The sequence below is a fragment of the Salvelinus alpinus genome, chromosome 6 (assembly GCF_045679555.1).
Source record: "Salvelinus alpinus chromosome 6, SLU_Salpinus.1, whole genome shotgun sequence".
NCBI lineage: Eukaryota > Metazoa > Chordata > Actinopteri > Salmoniformes > Salmonidae > Salvelinus > Salvelinus alpinus.
Window position 1 is genome coordinate 20,400,842 of NC_092091.1, and position 18,442 is coordinate 20,419,283.

An 18,442-nucleotide genomic window follows, 5' to 3' on the forward strand; every position below is an offset into this window, starting at 1 on the left:
TCTCTCCTCTACTCATCTCTGTCTATCCCTGCTTTTCATCTCTTTCAACCTGCTGTTGGTTAAACACTGCCCTCTCTCCTCACACCAGGGAAGATTCTGTCAGAACTGCACAAAGTTAAGCACATAGCTAGTAACTCTTCTTCCTTCGGGCAGTAACTCTATACATCTCAATCAAGTGTTAAGTTTAGGACCAATGGGTTTCTCAATTCAATATACTCTAACATTGATACAGTTTCTTTTCTCTTTTACCCACAAGCTTCACTCTGTGAGAAATCTGACATCAAGCTGAAGGAAACCCCGATTGTTAGGCTAATATATCTCAGCATTAAAAAGGGACCAATATAATCACCGCCTAATGTATCTACATGTATACAAATGTAAAGTGTCAAGTACCCAAAGCAGTCAACTCAAACAAGAAACAAACAACGGAAAAAAATTAAGACAAATCAAAAAGAAAATAGAAAGGCTGAAATGTCAGGGTTGTGATTGGTAGTCAACGACGTGGTCACCTGGCAACATGACCATGGTAGTGCTTTAGAAACACACCCCCTCCTCTCGCGGTCCTTACCCCTGCAATGGAAGAGCCCCCCCAAACGTGGATTCAACTCGACATTTAACATTTTAAAAAGATGAACCATAGATTTAAAAATATATTTTAAAGAGTAAGTAACACTTAAATCAAATCCTTGTCTGATTCTTTCTGGAGCATTTGAAAAAAAGTATTATTTCTGCATCAGAGGTGTGGTTGAGTTAATCTTGCATATATTGTCATATTCTGACAATACTACTATTTCTATAGTAACTGTACATTTTAGAAATGCAAAAGTATAGAAAAAGATCGGTTGCTTTCCATCTGAATATGAGAGATCACACTCCGTTCACCAATGCAGCAGCCAATAGATGTGGGACACCTCAAAGTTTGAAGGCTATGAAGTCCAAACCAATATAATCTATTTTAACTGCATAGTTGCTCAGGTTTTTCTGTTGTTTGGTTATACATAAGCACTTATGCCAAATGTACAGAAACCCAGAAGAGACAGAAATGACCCAGAAAGGAGACATCATGGAGGTGTGATTTGAAGCGTTCTTTGCTCTTTAACAGACCACTGACTCGTGTTTGTGTGTCTACTCTGTTTCCTAAAGCAAAGGGATAAAATAAACTGAAAATATTAGATTGGTGACACCCTGATTTGGTATATAGAGGAATAGTTAGTTGTTGTGTTTATTTTGTTTGCCGTTGTTCATAGCGTGTTCTTTTCTCCCTTGGTTTCGGTGGCGGCCCCTCAGGGTCCCAGTATGAATATGGCGTCCAGCGTCCCTCCCTGTCTCAGTCCCCCGGCTCCCCTGCCATCTCCTGGGGCTGAGGACTGTGTGCATGGGCCCTGGAGGCCCCCTCCACCGCCGCAGCTGAAGCCGCCTCCATGCGCCGTCTCCCCCTGACACTCCGAGGGCCGGGGCCCGCCAGCCCCACAGGGACCTCCAGGAGCCCGGGGTCCCGCACACGAGGCTTGCGGCCGCGGCGGGAGGGGATGCCGTTGCAGCCGTCCTTCTTGAGGTGGCGGTGCAGGTGGTCTGAACGCACAAAAGTCTTAAAGCAGCTGGAGCACTGGTAGGGCCGCAGGCCTGTGTGCACGCGCATGTGGTTCTTCAGGTCGTAGTTGTGGGCGAACGCAGCACCGCACTGCGTGCACAAGTAAGGCTTCTCTCCCGTATGCTTACGCATGTGAACCTTGAGCTTGTCCTGCCTGCGGAGGAAGAACACAAAGGCTCAGTACAGAAAAACAACAGAATTGATTAGTACAGTAGGAACTCTGATAGCAACAAGGGTAGTTAATATAAGAAGCAAACTACAACCATTAACCAAACAATAGGCTAAGAATCACAATCTTGAAAAATTACAATTTAAAACATGTCTGTGTTGACATTGAAACAAAATAGAAAATGTTCCACTACTTTGCAACATAGGCTACAGTACATATTGTTATGTGATCTTAAAGTAGGGTGTTTGTCCAGGGTGAATGTGCTTATGGAGGCTGTTTGTCTCCCTGTGTCTATCTCCTTCACTATAACACCTAATGGACCTCTTCCAGGTTGTTTACTCTGCCATGGCAGCAAGGTCACCTGAGGACAGGCCATGAATAAATACAATAGTTTGGAAAATAATAGTAGTGGTCACACGGTCTTAAGTGTGGATATTTTGGAAGAAAGGCCTCGTAAAGTTCCAGCCATGCTGGAATTGAGGATTCTTTGCTTGTAGAACTATTTTTTACTTTCTTTTTTCCTTTTCACTTACAGTTATCTACACCATTACATCTTTATCTACACCATTTCTTAAAGTACATGTAGAGACCTGGCCCGGATCTCAACGTTCACAGACAGTGTGGCTAGGTTCAGGGGAAATCTATTTCTGCTGCAGCTACCTTCAAAGAATATCACATATAACACTGGAAAGTGGAAATAAACTCAATTAAACAAAAATGTTGGTGAACGAAACTGTATATATTTTTTATTGAACCTTTATTTTAGATTAAGGGTTGCGAAGCTTTAGTTTCTCTTGTCACTTTTTTGGACAAACCCAGAATCTTCAGAGACTAATCAATGGGTCAATAGCTCCTCTTAAAACATCAGCAGCAAATTTACAGTGAAATAAAACTAGAAGACAAAACATACACTTTAGGATTACAGTCTGTAGAGGTGCTATCTTGTAAAAGTAGGACAGCTAGCTGTACACCTTACTAGTGCCAAGTTCAGGCCCCTCTACTTTATTAACTGAGGCTTCCCCCACAGGAGGCTGAAAAGATTTGGCATGGGTCCCCAGATCCTCAAAAAGGTTGACAGCTGTACCATCGAGAGCATCCTGACTGGTTGCTTCACCGCCTGGTATGGCAACTGCTCAGCATCCGACCGTAAGGCGCTACAGAGGGTAGCGTGTACGGCCCAGTACATGACTGGGGCCAAGCTTCCTGACATCCAGGACCTATATATTAGGCGTGTCAGACGAAGGCCCAAAAAATTGTCAAAGACTCCAGTCACCCAAGTCATAGACTGTTCTCTCTGCTACCGCACAGCGAGTGGTACCGGAGCGCCAAGTCTAGATCCAAAAGGCTCCTTAACAGCTTTTACCCCCAAGCCATAAGACTGCTGAACAATTAATCAAATGGCCACACAGACTATTTACATTGACCACCCCTTTGTTTTCACACTGTTGCTACTCACTGTTTATTATCTATGCATAGTCACTTTGCCCCTACCTACATGTACAAATTACCTCGACTAACCTGTACCCCACACATTGACGCGATACCGGTAACCCTGTATACGTATAGCCAAGTTATTGTTATTTTATTGTGTTACTTTTTATTTTAACTTTAGTTTCTAAACTCTATTTCTTGAACAGCATTGTAAGCATTTCACAGTAACGTCTAAACCTGTTGTATTCAGCGCATGTGACAATAAAACATTGATTTTAATCCGTCCTTCAGCTTCCCTCACCTACCCACCCAGTCATAATATCCGTCTCTCTGCCATCCAGCCCTTTAGCACCCAGAGTGCACCTAAACAAACCTCCGGAGTTAAGAAAACTACTTAGCACCCACACAAGCCACATAGGGGCACTACTGCTACCATGGTTACACACATACAGTGACACAGGGTGAAATATTTAAAGGACAGGAGTGGTTTATTACAGTGCGAAAGCAGCACACTCGTAACCCTGATCAAATAGGATTAAGATTACAACACCCGCTTCCCACTTCACTGCCGATAGGCTGCATTTAGAAGCAAGCACATTTAGATCAGGCTCGCCCGCCTGCGCAAAGGGTATATATATATATATATATATATATATATATATATATATATATATATATATATATATATATATATATATATATATATATAAAAATAAATAAAGGATATTTCATGTGGAAACCCTCATTAAATGCTAATGTAATTCACTAAGGTCATGGTTTATATTCAGAATAATGTATTACAGCTTTGTCATTATTTTGTATTATTATTATATATATTTTTTACATGTGATAAGGCCACACAAGAGGGCCAGAGATAATTACACACACCTGTGTAAATCTGAAGTACCCCAAAAGCCCACTAGATCTTCAAACGTTTCCAGTAATATACCCTCCCTTTGCAACCCTAGTCCTGGGTATTTCCAGTGTGCATCTATTTCCAATGCAAGTCCATTGATTGATTCATTAAGAGGATAGATTCAAGGAAGAGGTAGTGCTCTTAAAATACAGGGAGACCAGCGACACAGCGCGCTAGTCTAGCAGTCCACCCTGGCCTGTAGCTAGCTGGGCAGCCTGACTGTGAGCACACAGATTTCATTAGCTGACTAAGGACTGGGAGAGGGAGGGGAGAGAGGGAGAGGGCTGGTCGGTTGGGAGGGGAGAGAGAGGGAGAGGGTTGGTCGGTTGGGAGGGGAGGGGAGAGAGAGGGAGAGGGTTGGTCGGTTGGGAGGGGAGAGAGAGGGAGAGGGCTGGTCGGTTGGGAGGGGAGAGAGAGGGAGAGGGTTGGTCGGTTGGGAGAGGAGAGAGAGGGAGAGGGCTGGTCGGTTGGGAGGGGAGAGAGAGGGAGAGGGCTGGTCGGTTGGGAGGGGAGAGAGCTGGTCGGTTGGGAGTGGAGAGAGAGGGAGAGGGCTGGTCGGTTGGGAGTGGAGAGAGAGGGAGAGGGCTGGTCGGTTGGGAGGGGAGAGAGAGGGAGAGGGCTGGTCGGTTGGGAGGGGAGAGAGAGGGAGAGGGCTGGTCGGTTGGGAGGGGAGAGAGAGGGAGAGGGCTGGTCGGTTGGGAGAGGAGAGAGAGGGAGAGGGCTGGTCGGTTGGGAGGGGAGAGAGAGGGAGAGGGCTGGTCGGTTGGGAGGGGAGAGAGAGGGAGAGGGCTGGTCGGTTGGGAGGGGAGAGAGAAGGAGAGGGCTGGTCGGTTTGGGAGGGGAGAGAGGGAGAGGGCTGGTCGGTTGGGAGGGGAGAGAGAGGTCCAGTCGGTTTTGTCGTGGGCAATAATCAACAAAACCAGGGATCACAAATTCAAATTCCGGCATTGGCACAGATAGGGCACCACTCGGCTTGTAATCCCCCTGTCAGTATCAGAACAGAACACTTTACAGCAGCTTCCTCCTAGATAACGTGTCACAACCCTCTTTTATACCACCTGTTAACATTCCAGGACTTTGCCATGAGCAATGTCTTTATAAAACACGTCTTTATGACACCCTGATTCCATCCACTAGATGAAATATCAAACATGTTCATCTCTGATTAACATTTTCCAGAAAGGTTTTGGCAAAATGATTTACATTACCACATAGGTAGGGGACATCTAGAGCGGCAGGTAGCCTAGTGGTTAGAGCATTGGACTAGAAACCGAAAGGTTGCAAGATCGAATCCCCGAGCTGACAAGGTAAAAATCTGTCGTTCTGCCCCTGAACAAGGCAGTTAACCCACTGTTCCTAGGCCGTCATTGAAAATAAGAATTTGTTCTTAACTGACTTGCCTAGTTAAAAAATTGGGTACTATGCTTTCAACTATGTTTCTCACTTCAATTTCAGATTAGTACATTAGTAAATTAATTAATTGACAGAGAGCAAACATTTGGCTAAGCTAACATAGCTAATGCTAAGTAAGACTTTCCTTGGCTGTGGGACAACAGTGGTCTTGTTTTTGCTCCATCACGCCTCCTCACCATGAGTAGATGTGACATGGGGTGGTCAATGCATTAATTGGGGATTACCTGGTGAAGCGCACTTTGCAGATGGCGCACTCATAGGGCTTCTCTCCCGTGTGCGTGCGGATGTGGCGGGGTAGCTTGCCTGCACCCTGGATGACCTTGGAGCAGATGGGGCACTTCTGGAAGGCCTTGGAGCGCATCTTCCTCTCCCCTCCGCCCCCTCTCTCTTCTCCTCCCTTTCCTCCCCTCTCTCCTCCCCCCCTCTCTCTCTCTCGGCTAGAGCTGCCCCGTGCCGTCCAGAGGGGCAGCAGTCCCTGTGAGACGGCGGCAGCGGCATCTTCGTGCTGCGTGCTATTAAAGTAATTCAAGTAAAACTCCACGTCCGGGTCCTCTCCCTCCCCCAGCTCCTCCCCGGCCGCGGCCCGCTCCTTCTGCCTCTCGATGGAGTCCATCATCTTCTGCAGGAGGGCACTGGCCGAGCCCCTCTCTCCATCCCGCCCCCCCTCTTCCTCCCCCTCTTCCTCCGTCTCCAGTTTGGGCTTCGTTGGGAGGTAAAAGTGTCCGTTCTGGGCTGGGACGTAGAAAGAGGCCCCTGGCCCCCCTCCGTTACCCCTGGCCCAGGCCAGCATGTCCCCGCCACTTTCAGAGTGCTCCACTTCCCCTTCGTCCTCCTCATCCTCATCCTCTTCATCTTCAGGGTCCTGTGTGGGGGCCTGGGTCAGGGCGAGGTCCAGGGGAGAGTAGTACTCTCTGGGGCCGCTGGGGGCCCCGTTGCTTTGGGCCCCATTGCCATGATTAAAGTGCAGGTGTGTGGGCATGTCCCTGAGCTCTGGCGTGCTGCAGCTGCTGCTCCAGTGGGCCCCTCTCTGGAAGTACTGTAGATACTCCTGGGCCCGCAGCCGATTCCCCTGCTCCACCTCTCCTCCTCCACCTTTCCCCTCCTCCTCCTCATCATCATCATCATCCTCTTCTTCTCCTCGCTCACTGCCCGCCTACGAAAAAATAAAACAGGTTTCCATTACTCTCATCCAATGTCTAACAGAATGTGAGTGGACACATGTATATCATATTCACACAACAGAAACATATATGACTATGAACATGGCCTTGCTACTGCTATTCTACACGCTCCCCACCATGCGAATGTTGTAGCTGCGATAGGTTTTGTCTGTAGAATGCAGCTTGTGAAAGAGCACCCTGTCCTGAGACTCAGAGACTGGTGTTGGCTTAGCATGGGTAAATGTTTCGAGGTCAGTGTCATTGTGACCCCAGGGTGTGGATGTGTGTTTGGCAGTGTGTGAGAGAGACACTAATAAAGAGCATGATGTGATGGCCAGACAAAGACTGATGACTGAGTGTTAGTTTGTTAGCGTGACGCGATGAGGTTGTGTGGTACGTGGTCTGTGGTGGCGCATTTGGATGGAGCTCCAGAATGGCACTTGCAACACAATAGTTTTAACAACTCAAAACAAGAGTGGTTCGACTGGTTTCCACAGAGGCCATACTGAATACATGTATTTTAACTTTCAGGAACTTTGGATCAGAAAGTTTGTCAAGTGACCATATTTTGATGCGAGGCCTGTGATGTAATGGTAAGACAGAGACTGCTGACGGAGTGTTGGTAAGTTAGCGTTGTCATGATGACCAGCCTACCGGCGGGGAGAGCACTTTGGTGTCCAGCAGGTGAGTGCAGACTTCCTGGACGGGCGAGATCTCCAGCAGGTGGGCAGCGGCCAGGATGTCTCCCACGGAGCTGTGGCTGACGGTCAGCGTGGCTGTGTAGGCAAAGTCCAGCAGGGCGCCTAGGGCCTCGGCCGCCACAAAGTCGATGGAGTAGACGTGCTGCTGGTCGGCAGTTGGACCAGAGGTGAACAGCTTGTAGAAGTATGGGCTGCAGGAGGCCAGGACCGAGCGGTGGGCGGGGAACTCCTTCTCCTGGTTGACCAGGAGCACGTCACACAGCAGGCCGCTGAGGCGCTGCTTGTTCAGGCTGCCCAGGATGTCTGCGCTGTGCTCGGGGAAGGGGATGCCCACCAGGCCCTCCTCCGCCGCCTCCCCTCTCCCTCCTCCTCCACCCCCAGTGCCCCTGAGCCGCCGCCCGCCCCTCCCGCCGGCTCCCAACGACATCTTCCACCAGCCTGCCGCAGAGCCGCCAATCACAGCCGCCGCCCGCGTGTCCGTCCTGCCGTCTGTCCGTCTGCCTGTCTGAGGGAGGAAGAAGAGGGGGAGAAAAGGAGGAGGAGAGAATCAGTTCTCAGTCTTTAAAACACAATACACAGATGCCCAATTCAATTCCTAGCCCAAAGTCCTAGGGATTTGGTAGGTATTACAGTAGCAATATGGTAATAGCATCACGTGCGTGGCCATAATATGAGGACACCGAGGTCCGGACCACTGTATTTTTTTCTCGTTTGAAAAAAAGTTTAGGAATAAAAATATATATTTTGTACACAAAGGAAATCATTCTAAATATTGCTCAAAGCTCAGAACGTTAATATTCTTCATCGGACTGAGTTCTAATCGCGCCTGCCTGTTTGCGAAAGAATGGAATCATGGACAGTGGTTGCTCGTTATCTTCGCCTGTGCCCCCGGATTTGCCATTTTAGCAGCACATGGAGTTTATAGTTTACCCATCTTTTTTTACCACCACATCGCTGATATTAATACAGAATAGTAAATAATATTCTATTTGTTGACCCCTTTTTCTCCCCAATTTCATGATATCCAATTGGTAGTTACAGTCTTGTCCAATCGCTGCAACTCCAGTATAGATTCGGGAGAGGCCAAGGTCGAGAGCCATGCGTCCTCTGAAACACGACCCTGCCAAGCCGCACTGCTTCTTGACACACTGTTGGCTTAACCTGGAAGCCAGCCGCACCAATGTGTCAGAGGAAACACTGTGCAACTGAAGTCAGCGTGCATGCACCCGACCCGCCACAAGGAGTCGCTAGACTGCGACGGGACAAGGACCTCCCGGCCGGCTTGACCTTCCCCTAACAATTGTGCGCAGCCTCATGGGTCTCCCGGTCACAACCGGCTGGGACACAGTCTGGGATTGAACCCGGGTCTGTAGCGACGCCTCTAGACCACGCCGCCACTTTGGAGGCCCCGTAAGTAATAGTCTAATAATTGATAATACGATTATCTATGTGCTCCATTGATGTCTGTCTGTGCGGAGCTTGATTAGTAATGGCTCGGAATACAAATGTGAACGCTATGTAATTTGAGAAAAGAGATATCTATGTAAAGAGTTGATGATTTTATGCATTTCATCATTACAACTGACTGAACAGTCGCTGATGCTAGGTGTCAGTGTGATTCAGTTCTCATATTTCCCCCCTTTCAGGGGTATAACATTACAATTGTATAGCTAATAGCTGGTGGGAGGAGCTATAGGGGGACGGGCTCATTGTGATGGCTGGAATGTAATTATTGGAACGGAGTCTAAAATGTAGTTTCCATATGTTTGATACCGTTCCATCTATGCCATTCCAGTCTTTACAATGAGTCCATGATCCTATAGCTCCTCCCACCATGCCTGCTCTCCTAATAGGCTGTGTGTTTCTAGATGGACTGAGGTGAATGAACCTACACTAGCTTGTTTTTGCTGTTCTCTTAACAGCATTTGAACTTTTTTTTCTCCTTATATAAAAATGCAGTAAATGATCTTCAACCCTCGGGGCGGCAGGTAGCCTAGTGGTTAGAGCGTTGGGCCAGTAACCGAAAGGTCGTTAGATCGAATCCCTGAGCTGACAAGGTAAAAATCTGTCGTTCTGCCCCTGAACAAGGCAGTTAACCCACTGTTCCTCGGCCGTCATTGTAAACAAGAATGTGTTCTTAACTGACTTGCCTAGTTAAATAAAGGTCAAATATATATATATTTTTATAAAAACTTCCCGACCTCACTAAAACCCTGGTTACGGCCCTGACCATGTGGTAGGCTAGGTGGAATTTTCTCTGTAATTTTTCCATCCACCCAGATATATAAGAGGTGCCTCAGGGTAAGGGCTGGTGGTTATTTAGAAATTGTGTAAGAAAGTAATTTAAAGTACCTTCACACCTGAGAAAATACATGAAAATAATAATGTGTTGAAATTTTGCTCACTAATGCCACAATAATGTGGCGTGCCATTAATACCCACTGGGCACACACTGGTTGAATTATTGTTTCTTCCACGTCCTTTCAATTAAATTATGCTGAACTAACTAGGTCCGGGACGATACCAGTATTGCGAAACTCGTTTGTGTAATGGCAAGGACTTTTTTAGGAAAAAATCCCAAATGTTGGAAACAAACATCATTATGTTGTCATCCAGAGTCAGATTAATTATTTTCCAAACTATAGCCCACAATATTTTACATACAAAAGGTTTTAAAAAGGACCAAAGAGTGAACTGCTTCGTGTTTTCATTTTTGCCATGGAAATAACATTACGATACTGGTATCTTCACAGCCCTAGAACCAACAAGGAATAAAAGTTGATACTGTAGATCAATCACTATTAAATCATGTCAGAGTTCCTATTGGCCAGTTTAGCTGAAGAACTGAAAGTTTTCAAAAACGGTGATTTCTTTTGTCAATAGCCCATCACTACAGTCCTCTACAACACCAGGCCCCAGAGTTCATTAAAGAGCCTGAAGGGCCTGGAGGTGAGCCATGTTGTAACATCACCACCATACAAACACTACAGATACCATTGATTTCACTGACAAACAGCTACTGGCCGACATACGGGCTTTACAGACCAATCTAATAGAAACTACAGTATAGCTATGGCATACATCCTTTTTGGCCAACATCTCCCATACATAGTCAGTGTTAAAATAGCTGTCATCCATGCTGTATCTGTAATGCTGGATGTATTGGCCCACTGCTGAACCTATTACCATGAGAGAGAGTGAAGGGCAGTTTGAGGGAGAGCAGGGAGGATCAGAGTGCATGCTGGGAGGAGGAGCAGGGCCGTGACTGTACAGCAGGCTGTGCGTCGCTCTGTGTCAGTTAGGAAAGGGGGAGGAGGGGGGCGGGGGTTACAGACCCCGTGGAAAAACCTCACTGGAGGAGGAGGACACGCACAAGCTGCGAGGGAACGGTATTAAAAAGGGAGGTTGTCAATCCGGTCTGAGCCGGTTACCCCACCCTTTACTGTGTGCCAAGTTTCAGGAAGGCTGTCCCCTCGCTCACGTGTGTGTGTGTGTGTGGGGGGTGGGGGGTGGGGAAGATTAAAATGATCGACTGCAGCTTGCAATGCACGGGGGAGGGGGGCTCGGCAACACAAGTCTTTCCTGATTTGTCCATTTACAAACACACTTACACAAGCACAGACAAACACACACACATTAAATAAAGCCCACCCACCCTTCTCCATCTGCCAGGGAGACCCAGCAGGGGGTGAGGCAAGTGGGATTATTCTCTATAAGAGCAACGCATTCAAATGACATTCCTTCAGATTCAGGCTCTTGGTATATACACTAGCTGTGCTCAACCTGGCTGCCTCTCCTCTCCCCTGCTTGGCTCTCTCCCACACCTCACAAAGCAACGCCTCTCTCCACACCTAGAGATCTGGCACCGCAGCAACACTAACCACAGGTCATACTCCGGTAACGCTCTCTGAAAAGTCAACTCTGGGTAGTGCTAGAAACCTAATTGCACTTTCTCTGATGTTAACTCCACTCCTTCAACAAAGAGGAAAAATCCTTAACAAGACCTGTCAATCATGCCACCTCATAATGTGTGACATTTAAATGCTTTACTATGGTAAACCGGTACATCTGTCTTGCGGTAATCTTAAAACAAACAAGCTTGCAAATGGAAATAATACTGTCCCACTTGGTTCCATGTGGAGTAGTTTGTGTCTTTTATTCATGACACAATGCCCTTTCATTTCGGCTCAAGCCAAGTTAGAGCACTTTCTTTCTCCTTTAACCCCCTACTATTTTATATGCACCTGACCACACCGCCACTACAACCTCTCCCATTGTTTTTCTGATAAAACTGCCCTGTCTGACGTGGGAACATTTGATTATCCTCCACCTCTCATTTGAATATGCCGAGGGAGGGCAGCGAGAACAGAGACTCAGAGAGAGAGCGAGAGAGAGAGTCGGAGAAGGCAACCGCAGGGTTAACGGTCATGTCCTTCACAGTGTGGAAATAGATCCTGAGTGAGCCCACAGAGACCTCAGCCAAGTCAACCTGCTCTCACTGATGCTGCTGCTTACTGCACCAAGCTGCTGGGCTGGCCCCTGGTGCAAACCTGCTTACACATTATCCTCAGGACATACACGCCCGACCCTGGGTCACACGCAGATCTGTCGAGGCTGAGAGGAGGAATTAAAAACAGTCTCATAGGCTACCTCATACAGCCCAGTCACCATTGAGGCATGCAGGTGTCCTGTCTTGTACACAGGAGCTAGGGGGAGAGGAGAAGAGGCCTGGGCCAGGATGAACCCACAGAAAGAGGAGGAAACAACAGTGCAAACAAACCTGATCCTGACACCTACTCATGGCTTGAAACATTCCTTATCACTTATTCATGGCTGTGGGTGACAGCGGCCACAGCGCCACACCGTGTCCCCAACGTCTCAGTTCCCAGGGCCACCACCGACCCAGCGTTGCCTGCCTAGTTCACTAGATCCTACTCTGCACGCACAGGGTGCTGCTTTGCAAGTCAAACCACTACTTACTGCTGCAGATCCCACCACCCCACCCCTCCCTGCCTCCCAGCAAACGTGGAGAACAGCTATCAAGATTAGATTTCGGGGACGATCCCATGCAAGACACTCTGAGCTGAACATCGACTTCGTTTCAGTTCTATTGAACTTTGTCTATTTGGCTTTTAACACCTGACTGTGATAAATAGGCTTCTGTCCTAGATAGAACCCTTCTTATTTAATGACCAATACAGTGACACCTTGTGGTTATACTGGTAGTTATAAAACCTGGAATACACTGGGTGGTGCGTTATACTGGAAATATAATCTCAGGTCAACTGGGACCCGGATCAAAGAAGCTACAGTCTTTGTCTGACACATACTGTTCATTCCTGGAGTAAAATGACTATCAACCTTACCCACGACAAGCTCAGGTGTTCCTTACATGACCAAAATGAAAGTCGCTGAAACTGAGTGTTTTGCTATAATGCCTTTGAAGTGCAGTCCACCGCACACTTCTTTGTTTCCCTGCTGAAGGGAGCAACACAGAGACCAGAAAACAAGCATCCTTAGCAGAACAAGCAGTGCAAGTGTGTGGGGGATCAGTGGTATATCTGTGAATAATTTAACTCCAACAACACTGGAACAATTACAGTAGACTAGGGTATAACTCATAGAAGTATAGGGTGGGTGATATAGATAGACAGCAGAGTGCAAACAGGTTGTCTTTCCCTGGCCGACTGTCACGGGCTAAGACCAGCCACCTGCTGATTGAGCCCAGAGAAAGGGAATCACTGGACCGAGGTCACCAGGGTTCAAGGTCATAGGATATTACAAGATAATCAGAAATACTATGGGGAGGAGGGGGGCAGGGGCTGGCCAGTTCCAAGAAGAACAGGATTCTGACTGAGGCTGAGCCTGGCCTAGTGTGGCTGTGTGATTCATTACTGCCAGGCTTCCCGGGATAAGAAGCCTGATAGGTCCTGAGCAGGAAGAGGGCGAACAACTGATAAAACTGGAGGTGGGGCTGTGCTGCTCAACTTGAAACACGGCAGACGGCTGCCAAGAATCAGACACAATGCCCCTGACTGAAAGGTAGTGGGCGAGGCAATCTTAAACAAACTCACAACCTTGACATCAGCCCAAGGAATACTGTAAATGTAATGTGCTTTGAAAGTGTCTGAGACTCGAGAAACCTTTTCTTAGCCCCTGTAAGAAACTAACCCTTCACACTGCAGGAGGGGTTAGACACCATTATATAAAGTCCTTTTACCATGTTTGTCAATAAAGGTTCAGTGCAAGAGGAAGTGGGAGATTTTTATGATTTCATATCAAAGGTCTAAGTTCTTTAAGGGTACCATTACCCCAGAGATCAAGAGATAGCTGGAGAGCCACTGTGGGGAATCAATAACTGACTACTGTATGGGTTTACAGTACCATCCCCCTTCTCCTAGCAAAGCAAAGTAAAGTAAACCAAAGTGAACGCTCGACTTGGCTTTCCTTGCCTCCCTCCTCCAGCCTGAGCTAGCTGGTCCAGAAACAGACTTGTACATCTGGCAGCACCGTTTCAAACAGAGACACAACCTCTTCTACTGCTGGAACTATACTTCCCTAACGCTGCCAAGCTGTCAGTCAGGAAGTAGTGGATCCAAACTCACAGTAGCACTAAAATCAGCACCCCTAGTAGAGCCAGGCCCAGCAGCAGTAGCCCTCCTCCCCTCAGCCCTGCGCCATTCTGTGCAGGCGGCTGTGCATTGTGTGCAGAGGACTTCCTGTGTGTCTGTGACAGGCGTGTAACAGAACCCGCTCTGTTATCAGATGACCATCCCTCTCTCTCTCTCTTCCAGACACTGCACTGCGCTGTGCCCCTGCTGGCCAACCACATCGCCCACATCCCCTTCAGCCTGCTGAGAAGGCTAGAACAACGTCTGGAAATGAGACAGGAACTCACCAGCCATGAGATTGTCATATGCTACCCCCTGATCACAGGAGACTTAAGCGAACACTCCTCTCTCCATACGTAGTACCAAGGTCAACATGGGATTTCTCAGACAATAGATTACTCAGACAAAAATGTGTGACATCTTGGAGACAACCCACCGTGTAAAAGGAAAGTGTAAAAAGTGAAGTCCCACTCACAACACAACGGCCTACTCTTACCCTGGGCTGCATCTCAGCCTCTAATTTGATCAGGTTGTGTGAGCTGCTTCATAACCCAGCAGGCCCAGGACAGCCCCTATCACTCCCCCCAGACTCCACAACAACAACACAACAGACAGAGCCATGTCTGTGTGTCTGTCTACTTGGGACAGGAACAGTGGGACATTTAGCTGCTGACAAGGGGAGTTCCCCCCCTTAATAATGGGGCAGATTATAGTTCAGTGCACCACTCAAAAGCAACATTACCCCAAAATGAGGCCTTCCAAAGACTGTCAGTAAGCATGCATGCAACCTGTCTCCTCCTGTCACTGTGGACCTGCTAGTTTGGGGCATTATGGTGCACAACATACAAGAATATCAAACTGTATTCAACATGCTCACCGCCAAATTGATGGGTGGTGTCTAGGGCCTACCCACAGCCACTGAAGTCCCCTGCAATTCCCCTGGATGCTATTGTGGGTAACATGGAGCGTCCCGACTTAACCTCTTAGTGGAATTTATTCAGGCTGAAAGTGCAGCCTTTTGCAATTGGTACTCAGGGGTAGCAAAAGTAACATCAGAACACTGACATTTGACAGATGAATAATTTTTAAAACACTGCCTCTGAAAGCTATCTAAACACCTCTCAGTTGTGGGTGTCTTTATTACAATACAATATGCCCCTTCCTCTCTCTTACCCACACACTTCAAAACAAGTCCAACAAGTATGGGTTGCCAGAAATATGCATCCGTGAATTAGAATAAGTTATGGTTCCTGCAAAATCTTTTGACAACCCACCAACAGACAGACAGACAAACAGACAGACAGACAGACAGACAGTAGGCTAAAATACATTGTGACACAAATCACACAATGGCAAGAGGGCTACTTGAGGTGAGAGGGATGAAGAGAGTGACAAAAAGGAGGGTGTGGGCAGCCGGGGAGAAGGACAACTGAAGGAGGGTGTGGGCAGCCGGGGAGAAGAACAACTGAAGGAGGGTGTGGGGCAGCCGGGGAGAAGAACAACTGAAGGAGGGTGTGGGGCAGCAGGGGTGAAGGACAACTGAAGGAGGGTGTGGGGCAGCCGGGGTGAAGAACAACTGAAGGAGGGTGTGGGGCAGCCGGGGTGAAGGACAACTGAAGGAGGGTGTGGGCAGCCGGGGAGAAGAACAACTGAAGGAGGGTGTGGGCAGCCGGGGAGAAGGACAACTGAAGGAGGGTGTGGGGCAGCAGGGGTGAAGAACAACTGAAGGAGGGTGTGGGCAGCCAGGGAGAAGAACAACTGAAGGAGGGTGTGGGCAGCCGGGGAGAAGAACAACTGAAGGAGGGTGTGGGGCAGCCGGGGTGAAGAACAACTGAAGGAGGGTGTGGGCAGCCGGGGAGAAGAACAACTGAAGGAGGGTGTGGGCAGCCGGGGAGAAGAACAACTGAAGGAGGGTGTGGGGCAGCCGGGGAGAAGAACAACTGAAGGAGGGTGTGGGCAGCCGGGGAGAAGAACAACTGAAGGAGGGTGTGGGCAGCCGGGGAGAAGAACAACTGAAGGAGGGTGTGGGCAGCCGGGGAGAAGAACAACTGAAGGAGGGTGTGGGCAGCCGGGGAGAAGAACAACTGAAGGAGGGTGTGGGGCAGCCGGGGTGAAGAACAACTGAAGGAGGGTGTGGGGCAGCCGGGGAGAAGAACAACTGAAGGAGGGTGTGGGGCAGCCGGGGTGAAGAACAACTGAAGGAGGGTGTGGGCAGCCGGGGAGAAGAACAACTGAAGGAGGGTGTGGGCAGCCGGGGTGAAGAACAACTGAAGGAGGGTGTGGGCAGCCGGGGAGAAGAACAACTGAAGGAGGGTGTGGGCAGCCGGGGTGAAGGACAACTGAAGGAGGGTGTGGGCAGCAGGGGTGAAGGACAACTGAAGGAGGGTGTGGGCAGCCTGGGAGAAGAACAACTGAAGGAGGGTGTGGGCAGCAGGGGTGAAGGACAACTGAAGGAGGGTGTGGGCAGCCGGGGTGAAGGACAACTGAAGGAGGGTGTGGGCAGCCTGGGAGAAGAACAACTGAAGGAGGGTGTGGGCAGCAGGGGTGAAGGACAACTGAAGGAGGGTGTGGGCAGCCTGGGAGAAGAACAACTGAAGGAGGGTGTGGGCAGCCGGGGAGAAGAACAACTGAAAGTTAATAAACTAATACAGGAGTTCCCAAGGGCAGTGGGCAAAGTTTCCAGTGGTGGCTCGTTCTCTACACTTCACTAATGAGGGGAAATTGTCCACAAGAGGTGTCACATTTTCTTCCATCATGTCACAGTTGTGCCTGAAGGTAAGGAGGGAGATATCATCTGTAGCTGACTCACTTATAACATTAATAACACCATTAATAACCATGACACCATTAATAACCATTAACATTACACACAATCACACTATTTTAGATGATCAAATTAACAATCCTCATTTTAAATCATCCCAGTAAGTAAAGTGTTAAAATGTCACAGTGTGTATTCCCAAATCTTTAAGACAAGTCTCTCTAAACATGATGTGCTCTACCTGCTCTGAACAGTGCCCTATTTGCCATCTTTTTTTTTAATCTGCAAGTGGGTCAGGAGCTCTGAAGCCCCATCCCATGCCTCTCTCTCACACACACACACACACACACACACACACACACACACACACACACACACACACACACACACACACACACACACACACACACACACACACACACACACACACACACACACACACACACACAAAGAGAGAACCTGGTATTTATTTCCTCAGCTCTCCTCCTCCTTTCTCTTTCCTCAGTGTCAGGGGAGAGAGAGTGCAGTTTGAGCTCTTACCAGCTGGGCAGAAGCACGTGTCCCTTCCCCAGGCCCTGTCCGGCTCTCCTGTCTCCGTGTCTGGGTAGGGCCCTGCCTGCTGCCTCAGTACTGGAGCTTTTGCAGACAGGAAACTTCCGAGTGGCCCTAGTCATACAGGCAAGCCCTTGCCTGATTCCACACAAGCAGACACCTACTCCCCCCTCCCCTATTTTCAGCCCACTGCTCTTGCATATCTTCCTCATCTGTGATTGGCTTGACAGCCGCTCACTCACCACACCTCCTTGCTGGGATAGGCTGGCAGCTGTTCCCTTTTCTGTATGGCCAAGGGCAAGGCACTCTGGGATGTAGAGTCCATAAATGCTATTTGACCTGCTACACAGCCCTTGCTGTGAACTACGAGTCCCAGCTTTCCGTACCTTGCCACCCCCACTGCTCCAAGCCTGTTCCAACGTAAGCACTCAGGGCAGAATTATACACTACAGTATGTTGCTAGCAGGATGCCAGGTATTAAAAGTACAGATCAGCCATCAAACAGGGCCGTGCTGCATACTAACAAAAGGCTCTCGGCCAGAACGTCACAGCCAAACACTGTATTCAGTGAGACTACCCCTCTGTCTACGTTTTAAACACACTTCAAGAGGCCTGACCAAATTAAAGACTAATTTCTATTCTGATCAATTCCAAACCAGGAGGAAAGGACCAACCCAGCAAAAATATATTTAAACACATTGCTCGTAACTTTTCCCTCCAAGCATGATTTCTTAGTGAATGACAAATTCTGAAAAGTTGTCATTTGCTTGTCATCGTACCTTGTTCTACATAATTCTTTTTGGTTCCTCCTTCCTCTTGTTCAGAACCCCCCCCCCTCCAAACCCCCCATCCACCTCATCCTCTAAGTGCTTCCACCTGCCCAAAAAGTTCATGCCTCAAACACACCAAATAAAACTGAAGCCTCCCCCAAAAGGTAAAAGCAGGAATCAGATAAGTATTTTACCAGGAATAAAAACATATCCATAACTACTGCCTGCGACAACCCCCCCCCCCCCCCTCCCTCCCCTCCCCTTTCCTCTTGCTCTCTCCTTGTCCCCCTCCCTCATTCCTTTCTCTCCTTCTGTGCCTGCTCCCTCCGGTCGACAGGCCCTAGGCGGACAGCGGGGTGTAAGCGGG

General features: G+C 48.4%; 1 protein-coding gene across 1 annotated transcript; it reads right to left on the reverse strand.

Annotated features, from left to right (window-relative positions):
* Positions 1–1,327: 1,327 nt before the first annotated feature.
* Positions 1,328–18,095, reverse strand: LOC139578319 (zinc finger and BTB domain-containing protein 7A-like). Its single transcript, XM_071405748.1, is given in 5 exon segments — positions 1,328–1,745; positions 5,745–6,673; positions 7,335–7,886; positions 17,294–17,331; positions 17,334–18,095. Coding segments are annotated over 5 exon segments (2,121 nt in total). The 5' UTR covers positions 17,518–18,095.
* Positions 18,096–18,442: the final 347 nt, after the last annotated feature.